Source organism: Thalia democratica, chromosome 3, assembly GCF_965202585.1.
Source record: "Thalia democratica chromosome 3, ktThaDemo2.hap1.1, whole genome shotgun sequence".
Taxonomy (NCBI): domain Eukaryota; kingdom Metazoa; phylum Chordata; class Thaliacea; order Salpida; family Salpidae; genus Thalia; species Thalia democratica.
The window spans coordinates 62154734-62174998 of record NC_139167.1 but is presented as its reverse complement, the minus strand read 5'-3'; the positions used below and the strand labels follow the sequence as shown (position 1 = coordinate 62174998).

The following is a 20265-nucleotide window of genomic DNA, read 5'->3' as shown; positions in this document are numbered from 1 at the left end:
GTTTGTTATTTCGTGTAATAAATTTTTTAATAATTCTATTTGTTTATTTAGAATGTTTAATTTTTTTTTTACAACTGTTTCAGCTTCACATTTATCTTTCTAGATAAAAGTTTGTGCTTTTATTTAAGTTTAGCTTTTTGTTAAGTTTTGCAAACTGATTTTTAAGTTTGTTTTATTTAAAGTCTACTTATATACTTTCTCTTTTTAGACACTTCCAACTAAGCAAGCTGTTTTATTTTTATTTTTTAGTAGTAAACTTTTAATTTTTTTTTAAGTCTTTTGTTAACAACTGCTTTACTTTCATATTTTACTTTTTAAATAAAAGTTTGTGCTTTTATTTAATTTTAGCTTTCTTGTTAAGTTGTGCATAGCAATTTTTTAAGAGTTTTATACTTTCTAGTTTGATTTGTTCTATTCTTTTATAAATAGTTGAGTATGAACTGTTTTTAGTATTCAAACTTACGTTCTTGTGTGCTTTAATTTTTAAAACATGAAGTTATACTTATTTCAAACATGTAATTTTGTTTATAGAGATCAGTTTACATTTACTCTTACATGTATTTTTAGTTGAAGCTTATGTTTACAACTTTTTTCATTATTGTTTATATTACGTGTTATGACATTTAAAGATAGTTTATTAAAGTTATTTAATTCTTTTATTTATGCTTTATTTGTGAATACTTTTAGTTTATAGTTGTTAAAGGATAAATATTTTAGTTCTCTTTGACCTTTTGAGTTCAAATTATAGTTATTTATTATTTACAGCTTTACTTCTAAATCGATTAAGTCTTACTTAATTGAAAACTTTTAACTTGTTCAATTTTATAAAAAACTTTATTTAGAATCTACTGCATTGTAAAATTTTGTTTTTAAACTTGAATATTTTGTGTTTCTAAGATTTTATCTACTTAAGTTCTAGTTTCGATTTGAAGTGAATAATTCATGCTTATATCATTATTTTCTTCTCACTTTTTTAAAAGTTCAAGCTTTGAAAAGTTTAACTTTTTATGTTAGTTATGTTACAAACATGTATTTTGTTTTTGTTTTAGTGAATAAAAACAGGTTTAAATGAACAATCTTCAATAAAAATAAGAACAATCCTTTCTTTTTCCAAGTTTGTTTTCGTTTAGTACTAAACTTTTACGTTTTGTAGTATCAGCACTAAAACATCAAAATTACTTTAATAAGTATTTTAAATTTAGTCACAAACATGTATTTTTGGTTAAGTTTTTCTAAAAATTCTGATGTAGTTATGTTTGTTCCTTTTAATTAAGAAAAACACATGAGCTTGATTTTAAAATTTAGTTCTATTTTATAATCAAAGTGTATTTTAGACCTTACAACTAATTTTTACTCACTAATTTAATGGCATTAGTTATTGAAAACTTTTTTTATTACCAGTAAACATAAACAGGTAATATAAGTTAGCTTGAAAACACCTCATTAAAACTAACTTTTAACGTGTGCAACATTTTTGGAATAGTTTCTAATGTTTTCAATTTTACAGGCTATCTTTAATTAAATCTCTCCTCAATGTGCTTAAATTATAGTTTGTAACACTGTATAGCTTGGATTGTAGTGTATTCGTAGTACTAACTTAAAACTTTTTTTTTTCTGAAAGAAAAATTCTTAGTTTTCCAAGTTTAAAAACAGATGAGTATCAGTTTTTTTAGTTCTTTTAGTCAGTTTGTTTAAACATGTTGTTGAACTAAATAGAACTTTAAATCAACTTTCTTTAACTTTTTTAAGGTATTAATGAATGATTGAAAAACTTGTTTTTGTTTGTTCCTATATAACCAGAAGGATATATATGTATTAATATATTAATAGAAAAAAACAGTTAAGCTCTGGTAGATATTATACTTTTCTGTTGTGTGAATTTATTTAGCTTCACCTGATTTTTTTTGTCACAAATTACTTTTACTGCAGCGCAGTTTTGAATAATTCACGCTTAGGTTTCTTTTTTTTTGAAAAAAAGCGCTTAAACTTCCTTTAATATTCTTAACATAGTTTTTATTAATGTTTGTGTAAGTTGAAAAGATGTAGACTAGTTAACTTTTAGTATTTTTTATTTTTGGTAAAGTAAATTATAAGTTTTGTATTTATTTAATATGTCACACTTTTGTTTATCTGTGGTGTCGAAACACTAATTAAACATTTTGTTTATAAACAGCTTATGCATGTTACCATAGCATGTAGAAGCTAAAATATACAATCATATCATAAATTTAATTGTAAGCTAGATGTTTTTATACAAGAATTATATATTTTGATATTATTTATTTTTAATATTTGTACTACATTGAGTTTGGATAAAATAAAATTTTGTGTGGCCTGACGTTATATGGGTCCTAATGATGGCTTGGAAAATTCTCTGAGTTGATGGTTCAGGATCAATACCCAGTGGTTGACACTTGTACAAAAAATAATTTAATAAAATCAGTTTAAGTAACATATTCTTTCAAACTTGGACAAAGTTTTAGTTTTTCTTAGAAAAACTAGGTTAAGCTTGGTGTAACTTTATTGAATTATAAATTTTTTAATTTTTTAATTGTAAAAAACTAAAAATCTTTAAAATTTTTTTATTAATCTTTAAAAAAAAAATACAAGCGTTAAAAAATTGTACTGAAAAGTACTGAATTAAAAAAAAAAGCTGATAAAGTTTTGTCCATACTTTTTGTTGAAAACAAGAAAGAAATTTTTGAAAATTGGTTTTAAGTGTAGTAAAACCCTCAATTTGTTTTACGTGAAAAGTTTTACTATTTTTTTTAAGAAGCAAAACAAAAATAGTAAAGTGATTTTTCATAATATGTATAATTATTTTTGTTTTATTGTTTTAAATACAAGATTATAAGTACATTTTAGTTCTTAACCCTTATCTTTTATTGTTAAGATTGGTTGTTATATTTTTTTTTAATAAGCAGTTTCTATTGTGTATATTTTTTAATTGAACCTATAAAAACTCATATTTTATAACTAACTCAATTTTTCAAGTTTTCTCTTCCAAATATTTGTTAATATTTTGTAAACAATTTGTTACAGAATGGTTGAATTATGAAATTGGTTTACAACTTATATGCATGTTAAAAACTTATACTTACTAAACATAAATTATAAAAAATAACTTAGAACTTTACTGCACGTTCTGCACATGATGTAACTATTTTATTTTATCAACTCCTACACGTTTTTACTGATGCAGCTTGAATATTTTTTTTCTTACAAAAAAGCTTGCAATTTTATATTTTTATAGACAAGTTTAGTTTAATAAAAAAAAAAAAAGTTTTTAGCAAAGTTACTAACTTTTAATTATATTTTTTAAAGTATATTTGTTGTTTTTATATGAAAAAGTAGTAGGTTGTTTGTTTTAACATAAAAGTTTCAATCAAATAAATTTAGACTTGTAAATTGTAAACTAAGTTAATAAAACACATATGCAAAGAAAGCTTAAAACTAAAAAAAAAGAACTTTTTGCATTTCTACCACAGAAAAAACAAATAGTTCATGGTTAAGTTTATAATTAAAGTATGTTTATAAATTTGATTAAGATTTCAAAACTTAAAAATATTTTGGTTGTGTAAAGTAAATTAAATTTAACTTTGCTTGTTTTTATTTTGAATCATACTTTGATTAAATGTTAACAAAATAATTTTTCAATTTGCAAGTTTAAAAAAATGAAATAATACCTCCATCAATGTATATGAACATGTAATTGCAATTTTTTTTGTTTTTCATGTTGTAAAAACTTAAGAACTTAAAGTGTTGAAAACAAAACAGTGTTGAAGCAGACTTAGTGTTGATTTTTAAATTTCCCACAGAAACTCAACTTTTTTTAAACAAACTTTAATGGGCTGCGGAACTTCAAACTTGCCGCTGGTCTCAGCCACATCAAGCCTGGACACAAACGTCGGCAAGCCTTTATACCCACTCCCCACAAAATACTCATCCCAAGGGCTGCCAACAAACTCTGCTAGCAAAAGGAGGTCCCTCAACACTAACAACAACGCCCTAAATGTCAAAGAAAAACTTGCGCTGAGCAGCACTGAGACCGGCAACAGCACTCAAAACCTGTCAAACTTTGAAAACCTGTCCCTGAATAACAATACAAATGAGGCGTACAGTCAAAATTCACACCAAAACGGCCACATAAAAGTGAAAAAGTACAAGAACAACAGTTTGGAGGAAAACGGGTCATCTTGCTCAGATGAAAGCTCAGAATACAGTTCTGACGGTCATCTGGAGTGTAGGTGGATCAGGAGCCACTTCAGCCAGTCCATCCTCTCATCGCAGACCAGCTTCAAGAAGGCTGAAGTTGTGGAGTTTCCAGCAAAAAGCTCAGAAAAACAAAAAGTTAGTTTGTTAGTTTTTTTAACATTAGTATTTGATTAAAATTAAATGAGTAAGAACTTTTTAAACATGAAAGATTTCTTATAAAAAAAAAGAATAAGGTAGGAATAGTTTAAATGTGTGAGTTGATCAAAAAGCTAATAAAATTATATTAACTTGTTGTTTTTAATTGTTGCTAGTTTGCATTTGACTAGATAGATATTTTTTAAATATATAACTTTTAAGGAATCAAGCCGTGAAATTTAAGTAGTTTGTGTATGTATTTTATATTTTAAAAGTTGAAATAACTAACATAATTTTTAGCAAAATAGCTTTAAGATTAGCTGCTTTAACTTTATAAGTTATTGTAATTTATTTATTAGTAATTTTGATTATATACAAGTATACTTTATGAATATTAAAATATATTTAGTGTTAAATAGAAATTTGTATCTTTATTTAGTGGTACTTTAAATATTAAAATTTGAATTGTTTTATATATAACTAGAAAAGGTTGATGTTTTGATAAAGTATTTTCAGTTTAATTATAAATAGATTTATTTATTTGTTTAAGTTCTAAAATGTTTGGTTTGTGGTTATTTTTTAAATTGTACAATTTAATTTAAAAAGCTTAAATGCATACTTTTTCAATGTAAAAATAATAAGTTGAGTCATAAAGTAATTGATTTCTTATATAACTATATATATTGCAACTATAACTATGAGCTTTGCACAGTTTATAAATTTTAAACATTAACAAGCTTTGAAATTAGGTTTTTATGAAATTAATAAAATTAAGTTTCTTAGAATTACCAAAAAGCTTTGAAATTTTAGTTTTCATTATTATGAATAAGTAAAAAGTTTTAAACTAACTTATTTGTTTAAATAAAAATCTTTCTAATTTTCATTAGAAAAAACAAAAAAGCTTGTAGAAATAATTTTTTAGTTAACAAAAGCTGTACTAAATAAGCTTACAAAAAGTTCAGAATATATTGTTAATTGATTTTATAATACTGAGTTGATGAAGATATAGTTTAGTTTATCTTTTAACTAAATTGTTGTTGGTATATTTTTAATTTTGATTTTAAGTGTACAACATTGTTTTAATGAGATAAGATGATTAGTTTAATTTTAAATGCATTGAACAATTTTTAGATGATAACAGCAGTTAATGCTTGTCAGTATTTATTCTAAATAACTTTTACAATGAAATTGAACTATTATTGCATTTGACACCACTTAAAAAGGTTTGACTGTAAAAAATAAAGTTTTTCAATAACATTACGTTAATCACTGTTTTGTTTTGTTACTACAGAAAAAAAAATCTTCAATAACTTTTTTTTTTAATAATTTTTTTATTTATTTTACTTTGCAAAAACAATAAACTATTTAATTATTTTTTTTACTGTGTGACTTGAGCTGGTATCATAAAAAAATTAATTAAACTTTTTCAGTTTGCATAATACGATCATTGTGTAGTAAAATTTTTTTGTATAATATCCACTTCTAACAGTTTTCAAAATATGATACTGTAAATTAGCTTTAATTAGATTTTATAGTATTTTAAATTGTATTTTAAACTTCTTCAAACTCATAAAGTTGGTCATGAGATTTGAGAGTTTGTTTATTATAATTACATTATAAAAGCATAATTTCGGGAGTGCTTTATTTGCTGAAGTTATTTGTTTTAAACGGCGTATCATTTAAAATACTTCATTCGGTTTTTGTTGGTTTCAGATTAAAATGGTTAGTTTTTTCAACTTAGAAAACTTTTAATTTTTTCTTAAAAGTAAGATAATTTGATTCAAATAATTATCTTTTGAAAGTTAAATTAAACATAAGTAAAAGTTATCAATTATTCGTAATTTGTTGCTTACAATTGTACGTTGTGTATATTTTGGAGTAATTAGAAATATTTAAATTAGTTTTTGTAATATTTTTATACAAGTTTTGTTAGTAACAAGTGTACTAAAGTTACTACTTTATTTAAGTTGTTTTATAACAAGAAAATCTAGTTTCAATTAATTTAGTAAAAGCTTAATAGTTCAACTTTAGCTTGATATTTTAATTTGAAACATACACTTAAAAGTTTAAAACACATAAATACAAATAAAAGTTAGATAAAAATAAAGAAGATCTTGGAACTATATAAGGTTTACAAAACTGTTTATTTTTAAAAAATATTATCGAAAAGTTTTCATAAACTTTAATGTTGGTTTTAGTCTATTAAAATTTTATATTGAAATTCAAGTAAATCAAGTTATTTTTACTTTATGTTTTTATTTGTGATAAAAAGTAAAACTTTTTTGTTTTCAAATACATAGTCGTTAAGCTGAAAATATTAACTTTTGAGTTGTTTTGTTTTTACTAATTAAAAATTACTTTTAATGAACTGTTTTTACAATTCGAATAAGCTTCAAGCTTTGTTTTTCTAATTACTTAAGCAAGTTTGGCAAAAAACAAACACATACTGAAATCTTAGACTGGTTTATGTTTCAAGAAAAATTTTGAATAAAATAAGTTTGAACAACCTTTAATTTTTGATTATCAGTTTAGGATTTTAAGTTTAAAATATTTGGTTTTGTATTACGATAGTATTCAAAATAGATTTGTTACAAAAAGATTTTACACCTACAAAAAAGTAAACTGTTCTTTTTTAGGTTTGTACTAATCACGGTTAAAAATTTCACCAAGTTTCTTCAAAAAAAAAAAAAATAAAAAAATTATCAAGACTGTTGATATTGTTAAAAGTATACATACAAATTTAACAAAAATAATCAATATTCATCGTTCGATGTTTTAATCCAATTCAATTCAAAAAACACTCCACAATTAAATTTGTTATCAAAAATGTTTATTAAATACTAATTAGAAAGTGTTAATAAACGAAAACGAACAAATGAGCTTATAGACAATTCAAACAGAAATTTTCAAAATAACATTTGGAATTTAGTCTTAAAACAAAAACAAATAACCGATTGAAATTTTGTGCTTAGAATTTTAATTATTAAACACTATTGATCTAATAACTAATTTCTTCTTATTTAAAATTAACCTAATAAAACAAATTAAAGATTTTAGAAATTCTAAACAAACATAAATTACTTAATACTGTGAAATCATAAACAAACAAAACTTATAGATAACCAAAACTTAAAAAAAAAACTTTTAAACAATCGAAACTGACTAAGTAATCAAAAGTTACAAATTAAAAAACCTACTAAATAATCAAAACAGACTAAGTACTCAAAACTTACTAAACAAATATTGTATACAGCAAAATGAATTGTTTGTTTAACAAACCAATAAATTTTTGTTAGTACACATTTTATAAGTTACATAAAAACAATTGAGCACAAAAAAGTTACTAAGTTAAGCTGTTAGAATTAAAAAACAGCAACGAAATATTTTACTTTCTCAAGAAAACTCTTTCTTATTGTTTTTAGTTAAATCAAAACATAAAACTCTCTATTGAAACCAAATACAGACATCCTTTTCTAAGAAATACTTGGATATATTTAATAGTATCAAAACTCTAAACAACCAAATATATCTGACCACAAGTACTGAAGTCATTTATTTTTTACATTCTAAAATTTAACGACATGCGAAAAAATATTTAAAAAAACTAAAATAGGTTTAGATATTTCTGCCATACAAAAGTTTTTTCATTCTCAAAAAGTAACAGTTACACAATTTTTAGACACAAATTCTAAACTGCAATGAAAGAAAAACTAAAAACATCCAAAAATCACAACAAAAATTTTAAGCTAATCAAAACCCACCATTTAATTTTTAACCAATCGCAGGCCACCAAGTACCTTCACATTTTCTACTTCAACAACGTGTATAGAAAACTACCTTTCAAACCAGTAAAGTACACCAAAAAACTTCAAAAACCAATAAAAGATCTAAATAGACATTTTTATCTACCAAAAAATAACTTCTCATCTCCAATCACAATAATCCATGAAAAACTAAAAACTTCTTTAAAAACCTTAAACCAATCAAAACCCTTCGTTCAAACTGTTAAACCAATCACAGAGCTACAAGCACCTGAACGTCCTCCACTTCAACGACGTGTACGACATCGGCGAGCGCAGGGTGGAGCCGGTGGGTGGCGCCAGCAAGTTTGCCCAGCTGCTGCACGCCAGGAGGGAAGAAGTGCACAATGTTGAGGGGGAATACCCTCTTGTTTTGTTCAGCGGGGACTGTCTGAACCCCTCCATGCTGAGTTGCGCCACCCTGGGTAGGCATATGGTGGAAGTGTTCAAGTTGTTGAAAGTTTGTTCTTTTATTTAATCTACTTAATTTTAATTTTTATCTAATAAATTTTATTTATTTTTATTAGCTTTTGGTAGGCATATAGTGTTTAAATTGGTACAAGTTTTTTTTTTATTCGTTTATGTTCTTAACTTTATAAATTGTTTGTTAAATTTTTAAAATATTAAAAAACATACAATTATGCACATTAGTTAAAATATTTTCATACATAGATGCTTTTAAAATATACACATTAAAATTTAACTAAAAAAATAATTTATTAAACTTTTAAATTGTTAAAATATGTAGGTATGAACATTAGATATAAAAATATTTTCGTAGTTGGAGACTTTTCAAACATACATATTAAAACTTAACTAAAATAGTTGTCAAATGTACAGTATACTCAATAAAGAATAAAACAATTTTTATTGAAGTTGTCAAGTTTTCGACGATCTTTCATTTTCATTTGTTTTGTTTACATTACAGTTGTTTCTTATGTATAACATTTGAACTATATTAAGCCTGGGTAGGAGTTTGGTTGAAGTTTTCAAGCTATTTTTGTTTTATAAGATATATCTGCAATTATTGAAAATAAATCTAATAGTTTAGTGAATTCTGAAAACATAGTTCTGAACATATTTGAAAATGCAATAATTTTTAATTTAATAAAAGACAAAATATAAACTTTTTCATTCTTTTTCTTTTTGGATTTGAAGAGTTATATAAAATTTATTAGTAATCTACTTGATAAAACAGTTCTTGTATTTCAGTTTTTAGTACCAGTAAATACTATTTTTAATCGTCTTGAAAACATAACCAGTTTATTTAAAGTTTTTAATGTTGGAAAATTACTAGTGTAAAAAAACTTGGTTAATATGTATTTTAAGTACATTTTTAAATAAAGCAGCAGGAATTATTTTACTTTTTAAATTACAAATTTTTGATTAAATAATCTTATGTAATCTAAAGTTAAGAAAGATTACAGTTTAAAAGAAAAAACATTTTAAACTATAAAAAAGTTAATTGTTATAAAATTAGCGTATAGGTTAACTTTAATTTCATACTATTTAAAACTTATTCTTTGCTGCTATTTTATTTAAAAAAACTTAATAGTTAGTATTTTTAACATTGTGTACGTAATAATATAACGTATTGAACGGTTTTATTCGTATTTTGTGATATAGTAATTTTTTCGCATTATATAACTTATTAATCATTTGCATTATATAGTAATTCATTGAAAAAGATCTTTAATATATGTAAATAGAGTAGCTATTTAATTTTAGAAAGACTAGAAGCTTTATAAAATTTATACGAATGTTCATTGATTATAAAATTTATCTTTTTAAGAAAAAATTACAATAGAATTTTCTTAACAACATTTTTAGTAGTACATATTTACAGTATCTAAAAGGTGCTTAAGAGCTTTTAACGTTAATGCTAAGCATTTAAAAGCACCAATAATGTTTAAATCTATATAATTAGAATTTTCAACAATTTATTAAGAATGTTTAAAGTATAAACATGATAATAACTCTAAGATTTAAAACTAATAGTTTTTAAAAACTTTACAAACAATGTTTATTACTAATTAAAAAAACAAATATAGTATCAAACTTAACGCCATACCACTTTTTAATTAAAAAACTAAAGTACTTAATTTTTACTATCTTGTACAAAATTCTAATCGTTATATAGTGAAAGTATATAACAGTTAGATTGATCTATTTCCTTTTTGTTAACATAAAAAAATTCTCACACTAAAACGACTATAATTTTGAAAATTGATCTTGATTTATAAATTTATTAGTTTGGGAGTTTGTACAAATAGTTTAATCAAAATAAATTAAATAAATTTTTATAAAATAATATTCACATGAATTCTAACTTGCAGATTTGAACATTTGCACATAAAAGCATTTGAAAAGTAAAGTTTGCATTTGTTATAAATTTTATTTACTTAATGCTTTGAAAACAGTTGAAATTTGTTGTAGAAAGTTTTTTTCTATGTACAATTTGTTTAATTAAAATAATATTTTACATAAAAGTTTCAAATTATACTTATACATTTGTATTTTAATAAAATTGAAAAAAAAAACTTTAATCTGAATGCTGACTTTACATTAAACTGTTGTTTTTAAATTTATTTGTCTATGTTTTATGTCTTTGAAATCAACTTATTAATTTTATCAGTTATAAACAACTTATATCATCACTTTGTGGTTTTTATTTTATTTTTCTAAAGTAACTGTAACTAGTGGTAACAGTTATAGTTTTCATACTTGATGAACATGTATTTCTTATTACTTTTTAAAATTAAAACAAATAAATGGAACAAACAAATAAAGCATGGTTTTTTGTTTTTATATTCCGTTGTGAAGACTTATACAAATTTAAACGAGTTAAACAAACTCGTTTTTAAACCTTAATGCAATATTAAACTAGATAAACTAATTTCATTTAAAGTTTTAATAACCAAAACAATGTTAAACTCGATTAAACAATTGAAACGAGTTATGCTTTCTTATTCGTTTACGGTATATATTTTAGGCTGTATGTAAGGTCAATTTTCTTAATGTCTTCCATATCAACGTTGTTTTTTATTAATACAATAGTCGACTCACGATTATTAATTTTCGAAAAAAAGTTTTCTAAGAAACTTTATAGTTGTTTTTATGAAATAATGAGCTGAAAATTTTTTTTTTGTATTTTTTCCCTACAATGAAGTATCATAAAAGTAGACACCTAACTTCCGGGTTTCCCCTAACAAGCAACTGTATTCAAGGTGGAAGTGGCGGTTTTCGGCAACCACGAGTTCGACTTCGGCGTGGATCACGCCCGTGACGTCACAAACGAAATGGGGTTTCCCTGGTTGCTTGGCAACGTCACCGACAATTTCACGGGTCACTTGTTGGGAGGGGGAGGCAGTCACGTGGTTTTCAGGAGGAAAAACGGGTTGAAGGTTTTTTGAGTAATTCTGTTTGTTTTTATTTAGTTTTGTTTATAATTTATATCTACGGTGTTTAAATATAATTCTAATATTTTTGTTAATTTCTGAACTGGATATTCAAAAAAAAAAAAATTATTTATTTATTTCTTATTGGCCGTCAAGAGAAAAAACGAGTTGAAGATTTTTGACAGCATTAAATTCTTTTTTTTTTATTGTTTATAGTTGTCACAACTTTATTAATTTATTTTCGGTTTAAATCAGTTCAAAATAAAATAATTTTGTTATATTAGTTAATATTTATGTACTAGATTAATTACTTTTGGTTTTAGTTCTTTAGATTGCTGCTTTTTTATTCTATAAACAAATTTTCTTACTACGGTTTACTTAGGGATAGTAAATTATTTATTTATCTGTTCAGGTAGGTTTAATATGACTTATTTTTCAGCTAGGTATAATAATACTACTTTATACAAGTAAATATAAAATGACTTACTTTATAAGGTATATTAGAACTTATTTATTAAGGTAGGTATATTAGGACTTATTTATTAAGGTAGCTGTGATATGAATTATATATTCAGGTAGGTAAAACAGGACTTGTTTTTCAGGTAGGTATAATAATACTACTATGTTAAAATAAATACAAAAGGACTTATTTTTTAAGGTATATTAGAACTTATTTATTAAGGTAGGTATATAGGACTTTTTTTCAGGTAGGTATAATTTTTTACTTAGGTATAATAGTACTTGTTTTCTCAGGTAGAAATTATTTTCAGGTAGGTATAATGGGGCTGGTAGAAGAAGAATGGTTGGACACTCTGACCACTGTGGACCGCAAAGACCTGACATATGTCGATTATGTGGACAAGGGGAACGAACTGTGCAAGGAATTACGAGTCAGTTTTTTTAATATTTAATTTAAAATATAAATTTGTACAAGCATTACCTTAGACAATTATGTTTTAAATGAAAAAAAAAAATTGTAGATAGCCTTTTCAAGACTTAGTTTAATAAAAAAGTTTCATGTTTTAGCAATTAGTATTGAGTGTTCTACCTCCATGCATCTTAATTTTTGCAAAGATAAGGGAAACAAAGTTTTACCAAACAAATAATTTAGTATGCAAAATTATATTTATTATTCATAAAACTTTTAACAGAACGAGGGTTGTGACGTCATAATAGCACTGACGCACATGAGGTGGCCGAACGACCACAGGTTGGTGTGATTTATAAAATATTTTATTTAATCTTATATCTAATTAAATAAAAACAGGTTGGCGCAACTGTGTCCTGACATCGACATCATACTTGGAGGACATGACCACGATTTTGGTATAAGAAACCAGAATGGTTTGTTTTAAATTAATTTTTTAATAAAGTTATGACATTGTAAAGTTTAATTTGTTGGAAAAATAAAAGTTTGAGGTAGCTTTGATTTCAGTATCAAAAATTAGAGTTGTTGGGTAACTATTAAAACAAAAATAAAGATAGATAATACTTATGGATAAGTTAAGATAAGGTACTAGAACATTTGCTTAAAATATAAATTGAATTAGAAAAAGTTTGATTCTTTTACATAATTTATAATAACTATTTTTAGAAAAGGCAGCATCAAATGGAAGCAATGGTTTTTTTAGTTTGATTTTTAAGTTTTATTTATTAATTAAAACTTTAAAGAAAAAACTTTCTGACAATAAAAATAAAACTTCTTTGTAAGTTTTCAAATAACAAAAAAAAAACAATATTTTTTTTCAGAAACCCTGATAATAAAATCTGGAACCGACTTCCGCCAGTTTTCCGAGATCCAGCTGGAAATCGCGTCAAACGATGACGTCACGAAGCTGAACGACGTCAGGGTGACGCGGCACGACATCACGTCATCGATCGGAAACTGCTCTCGCATGCTCCAAGTGGTGGACAAGTACCAGTCGACTTTGAAGGCCAGCTTGAACAAGAGCATCGGTGTGATCAAGGTTGTTACTTTAAATGGTGATATTATATTGTTTTTATATGCATAATGAAAATAGAAATAAAATTTAAGTTTGTAAAAAAATACACTTCACTGTCAAACCGGCTCCATTTAATCAACTGGTGTCATTAAGTTTTTTATTTAATTCAAGTTTTTTTGAATATTAATCGATTTTATTTTTAATCAACTTGAATAAATCGATAAGGTTTTATAAAATTAATGATAAATTTATATAATTAGATACAAATTAAAACCTCATCATTTAGGTAAATATTGTTATTAAGTGTTTATAGATTGTTGGGTACTAAGTATAAAATAAGTTAGCCATATTCTTTAAATACAAGTACTTTTTTTTCATAAAATACTTGTATTTAAATAAAAAAGTCTAAAGTAGTGTACATGTTTATTTTATAAAGTTAAATTACAAAGTTTTTATAAATATTAAACTTTTTTTTCCATCCGCCAACAGTCGCAACTGGACGGTCGTTTCGGTTCAGTGCGTTCGTGCGAAACTGCACTAGGCAACTTCGTGACTGACATAATGGCGGCGGTGACCCCCCACGCCGACCTGGTCATGATCAACTCGGGGACTTTCCGGTCGGACCAGCTCCACAGTGAGGGGGACTTCCATCTCAGTGACCTGCTGAAGATACTCCCCATAAACGACCCCATCGTTGTTATACAGGTTTGTTGATAAAAATTGTTTGTTGGGAAGTTGTTTATTTTATGTCGATATAAACTTTTGATAAAACTATTTTATTTTACAAATTTTTTAAAGATATTACTGTCTGTACTATATTAACTACTACTTTAATAAGATATATGAATTTAATATATATACTTAATATTAAGTAAAATTTATATATACTCTAAATATATTTCTTTCTTCCCATTAACGTCGTTATACAGATTTGTTTTTGTTTTATTTAAACTATCACTAATAGATTCTTGGCACATTTTATATATGGTTATTACTGCAACTAATATTTTATATTTTAAATAGTTGTTGCCATCACCGTATTGTTGTTATACAGGTTTATTATAACTTTGAATAAAAAAAGTTAAAAAAGGCACACGACATATCAAACTAAGTTACTTTCAATTTCAGAGTTATTTTGAATTGCCTCTTAATTGTTTATAACTTCAAAATGATTATATTATCATAATATTTTTCAATTGGAATTTGTGGTACATTTTTATTCTATCAAATTTAAACTATTTTTTAAGATATCGCTTCATGAAAACTTTTAACTTTAATCGTCTTGTAACAGGTTAATAAAACAGTCGATAGAAAACAGTTAAATTAATGCATGGTGCGAATAAAAATTGTATATCTGTATATTTTCGAAAGCTAATACAAATTTTTGTTAACTATATAAACATGTATAAAATGTTTTAGTTTTTGAAATAACAGAAAATTTATTTTAGTTATTAACATATGTTGTTTATATGTTATCCTTTAGTTTATTTCATTAGCTAAATGAAAACAAATGTGTTTTTTGTAAAAATTTATTTAAAAATTTTAGGTGACCGGTCAGCAACTTTTGGACGCCTTGGAAAACGGGGTCAGCAAATTGCCCAAATTAGAAGGAAGGTTTCCACAGGTATGTATTTTATATATTACGATTTGTAATGATATTTAGCTGTTTAATTTAGGCAATATTCATCATCTGTTTATCAAACTTAAACTAGATCATATTCGGTAAACAATCTGTTAGCTGTTAATAAAATAAAATATCATTAAAAATTTGTTAGAAAAAGAAACTAAATTAAAAACTACTATTTTTTTATTGCGTTATAAGTAAAACCACTTATTTAAAATATAAATTCCAGCAAAATTATAAAAAATCTTCCCCATAATTTGGACAATTTCATAAGCTAAGTATTAATTCCAATAAAAAAAATTATAAAGTACTTTCACCACGCCTTGTGTATTTTTATCCCGTCAGGTGTCGCGAATGTCGTTCGGGTTCGACCCCTCAGCTCCGGTGGGACACCGCGTGGACAGAAATTTGGTGCGAGTTAACAACCAGCCGCTGGATGTCGACAAAATGTACAAAATGGCCACCAAGGCCTACGTCGCTCGCGGCAGGGACGGGTACTCTTGTTTGAGGTCAGTTTGATTTTAATGTTTATTTAAGTATATATCAATTGTAAGTAGATGTTATTCTTGCTTGAGGTAATTTGTTTGTTTGGTTTCTTTGGAACGGATACTCCTGTTTGAGGTGACAATTGTTGTTTCGTTTTTATGCTTTCAAGTTTATTGTTAGCTTGATGTTAATCTTGTTTAAGATTTTTGTTATTTTATTAATTATAATGATTTTGTGCATACATGTATATATTTTCAGTTTTAAGTTAGTACTGGTCTTGCTTGAGGTGATTTATTATTTTAAATGATTTAAAATTAATATAGATTTTTTAACTGTAAGTAGATGTTATTTTTGCTTGATGATTTTTATTTGTTTGTTTCTATTTATATATATATAAATATAAATGTATATATATATGTATATATATATATACATATATAGTATTCTGATATTTAATGAATTTGTACTCTTGTTTATGTTATTTAATATTTTGTATAAGTACTTCTTATTTGTGGTTATTTTTTAACCTTTGTTTTAGGTGTGTTTCAAATTAGATTATTGCGTTTTATTTTTGCATGCGAGATTTGGCAACTAATAATATTTGTTAAAGTATTTTGACTATTTATTTATGTCCGACGCTTACTCTTGCTTACGATATTTCAAAGTTACTTAAATTATTCTAAACTTAGTTATTTTTATTTTATTAAACTTTTTATTGATTTTTCTTGCTTGATATTTTTACATTTGTTCATAATAAGTATAGTTTAATGAATTAATCAAAAGCTTGTCTAAGATGGTTTTATAATTTAAAACTACACAAAAGTTGCTAATTTTCTTCTTTTTTTGTTGATTGTTTTGACCATTTTCAATTTTGCTTTATTTTAGATTAATTATTTAATTATTCTATGTATATCTCAACCCCAGTTATTGTTATCCGGTTTGAAATTTTTGTGTTTATTAAAGTAGTTGTGTATGTAACAAATTATCAAATTATTTGCATAAACTGATTTTTTGAACTTAATGAAAAAACTTAGTTTTGAGATATTTAGCAAAAAAAAATTTATTGAGACCTTAAGTAATAACTGTAAAAATTTAATATAATTGAAGAATAAGATTTTACTAAATTTTTATTACGTTTCGTCTAATTACTATAAATTATCTGATAAAGGTGAATAAATATTATTTCTATACAATAATATGTACTTACACCGCTAATCTAATTTACCGACTCACTTTAGGGATTGCCCCCTTTTAAACGACCCGGACAGCGGACCAGTCCTGTCTACGGTGGTCCGAAACCACATCATGAACGTAAACAAATTGATGGAATTTGAAATCAAACAGAACTGCAAGGTTTGCTTAAATTTTATTTATAAAAAGAGTTAGCTAGCAGTTTTTATTTACTTTTTGTTTAAAAAAAAAATTGTGACTTTTTTGTGTCATGAGTGAGACGGAGACCGCTATAGTGAAAAAAAAGTAATCAGAATTTTAAATTTCCGATTCACAGGCGTTATATACAATTTCTATCTTAGTTTAGCAGTTTTAAGACTTATTAAAATTAACTCTTTAAGACTTAATGGACAATGGTATAAATGATTAATTCCGTAGCATTTAAAAAATCTAGATTAAGAATATTTGTGTTAATTATAAATTCTAAGAGTTTAGTAAGATTAAAAAGCTTTTCACACAAACTCAGGTTCATTTTGGTGACTCAAACCTTTTTTAAATTGATCTGCTAGGTTTTAATATGACAAAAATTACAAAGCAAAAATGGTGGCTTTGAAACATTAAGAAAAGAAATATTAATTATTTTGTAACCAACTACAGAAATTAGTACATAACTAATCTTGTATTGAGGTTTTTAGAAAAGAAATTGAGCGACTGGTTTTTAATGGATTTTTTGTTATTAAATGGAAAATAAGTCGTTTTTTGTTTAATTGGTCTTTTTAATGGTATTTGTAAGGGAAACTTGTTTTTGAATTTACTGTTTTTAAAATTAATCTTCTTTGAAAAAAAGTTAAGAAAAATTTCAGTTTTTTTAAAACTTTCTCTTTTTGAGTACCACTTTAAAAAAGTACTTTTAAGCAGATGTTCGGTTTATATAGATTAAATCTCATAAAACGTAAGTAGTTTTTGGTAAAGGTATTTTTACAAAATAAAATACTTGATGCATAGATGTTATAACTTACGATTTTATTCAAAATATTTAGTTATCAAAAACAAAATATCTTAAAATAGATTATTGTTTTTAAATATGTTGTAGTATACAGCATAAGTTTTCAAATCATTTGGTTATGCATTTAATATTTGCATTATTATTTTTGATAATTATTGAAACGAAAATGCTTACATTGGTTTTAAATCCAGGTAACAAATAAAAGCTTATTCAGTTTTTTTGAAACCAGCTTGGTAGTTTTTTAAGTCTGTATTTAATTATTGTACCAAGGTCGCTACAATCTAGATTTTCCAAACTTATTTTCGTAACCCTTCTCTTTGGCAGAAATTAAAAAATAATCGCCCTTTTACCAGTTGATTACTCGTTCCCTTTTTGCCGCCTTACTAGTTATCGCCCACTTCAAAAAACAATCTGAGTAAACAATTTGCATGCATTGTTCAAATCAGGGCAACATTTTTTCAAAACGTCCCCTTTGAAAAAATCCCTCAAATATTGTTTTTTAAGATTTACCGTGCGCTTTCTTGATTCATAAAACCAGTATCCGGCCGAACACTGATCCGAGTCTTTTTTTTTTAATTAAAAAAAATTTAAATTTAAAAATCTTCCCGCAATATCTGGTGTGAATATCAAAACTACCCTCTTAAACACGCTCAAGACTTTTTTTTGCACTCCATCATCAACTCTTGAATATCAAAAGTAAGTTTCAAATTATGTCTTAGTAACTCCCCCTTTTACAGCTTATGGCCCCCTTAATTTCTGAGAAAAACCACTTTGGGAAGCCCTGATTTAAATAAACTCAATTAAAATTACTTATTGTAAAACTTTTCTCAAACTAGTTTAAAGTCATTTTCGTAATCGCCTATTTGACAGAAAAATGAAAAATAGTTACCCATTTCGCCTTACAATTTATTGTCAAATTTGGTAAAAACTGATTTGATGTATAAATATTCATTAAACAATACAATTTATTCTATACGCCAGGTGGTGATTTCAGACGACGGCAAGAACCTCACCCTCAGCCAGCCCCAAAACAGGGAAACTCCCCAGGTCGATCCGTACGCGGCCCTGTTCGCCCCCCTCAACCCTCAGGGTCAGCAGGACAGGGACGAGGTGGAGGGGCCGCTGCAGATCGTCCAGCGGGAGATGAGTAGGTCGTTGAGGGGGGAGCAGGGGCAGGCGAGGGCGGCGAAGGCGCCACCCAGCGGTCAAACCCACAACCCCAGCTTCATACCGCCGAAGAACTTCAAAATGTTTCAGAGCTTCGAGAGTGAGGACATCAGCGACTGCTTGCGGAGGCTCGCATTGAAGGTTGGTAAAAAATAAAAATGTTTTAAAACATTGTTATGAGAATTTATATGGATTTTATTCAAGGTTGTAAAAAAAATTTCGGTCAAAAATTTTCAGCCATACTAAAAAAAAATACTTAAAAAACTAAGGACTATAATTCAGTTTTGCTGGTTTTCATTTGTAAACTAGTTAAAATATTTCTTAACTAACAAAATTTTTTCTAGGAGGGAGACGGGGACAACGAGTTCCACAGGTACCAGCGGAGGGAGGAGGCGGAGTTGCTGGAGTGGCAGGTGAGGCCGATGCTGGAGGCGCGGGTGTTCAGGACCACCAGCAACCGGGGAAATAAGTGCTGACGTCAGCAATAAAAATGCTGACTCTGCGGTTCTTTATTTGCATTTCTACTTTTTATTTGCATTTTTATGACATTTTGAATCCCGACTTGTTAAAGTTTGAAAAAAATATACAAAGAAAAAAGATGACCACTTAACAATTTTTTAAAAGTTTTATAATTTTCTATAGATTTTTTACTGCCTTTCTAAATTATCAGTTTTGTGTGAGAGTCTTTCTTAAGCTGGTGTCTTTAAAATTTATACAAGTTTTTAAAAGCCTCTTTTTTAATTTTTTCAGTTATTGAAATTTCTAAGTTTTAAACTGCAACATAAACTGACTTGAATGATTTCTTTTTTTTAGCAAGTTAATGCAAGCTTTCTTTAAAAAGACATTATTAGCTGAATTTTTTTTTGTAACACCTTTAAAAACCTTCACAATTAAAATAACAAAATGCAAAGTTTACTTAAGTAGAAAAAATGAGCCGAATAATTTGGATTGATACTGTAATGAGTTTTCATATTTATTCAACTTTTAAATTTTTAGAACTAGTACTATAAAAGCAATTGAAATTTTTTTTTCGATAAGTATTTTCTGATAAAATTTAATTTTTCATTACAAATCTTATTTTCTGTCAAAAAAGAATCAAAATTTAAGTGCAATTAAAAAGTATAAAAATTTAATCATAAAAAAGTTGTTGTTTAAATCGAATATAATCAATAAAATACTGCTTTTGTTATTTATACTTTTTGTTTATTTGTAATAAAGAAAAAAGCAAGTTTTTATATATTTTATTTCAGTAGAAAATACGAATCAATTAAATTTGTAATTAATTTTATAGGTAAAAAAAGTCTTAAATAAACCAGTTAGA

General features: G+C 25.9%; 1 protein-coding gene across 1 annotated transcript; it reads left to right on the top strand.

Annotated features, from left to right (window-relative positions):
- Positions 1-3846: 3846 nt before the first annotated feature.
- Positions 3847-19933, top strand: LOC145832474 (mannosylglucosyl-3-phosphoglycerate phosphatase-like). Its single transcript, XM_082939791.1, has 13 exons — positions 3847-4350; positions 8371-8610; positions 11378-11554; positions 12319-12438; positions 12700-12758; positions 12816-12892; positions 13298-13515; positions 13981-14196; positions 15038-15115; positions 15461-15624; positions 16840-16954; positions 18759-19085; positions 19289-19933. Exons 1-13 carry the CDS (start codon positions 3847-3849, stop codon positions 19418-19420), a joined length of 2427 nt encoding a protein of 808 aa, XP_082795917.1. The 3' UTR covers positions 19421-19933.
- Positions 19934-20265: the final 332 nt, after the last annotated feature.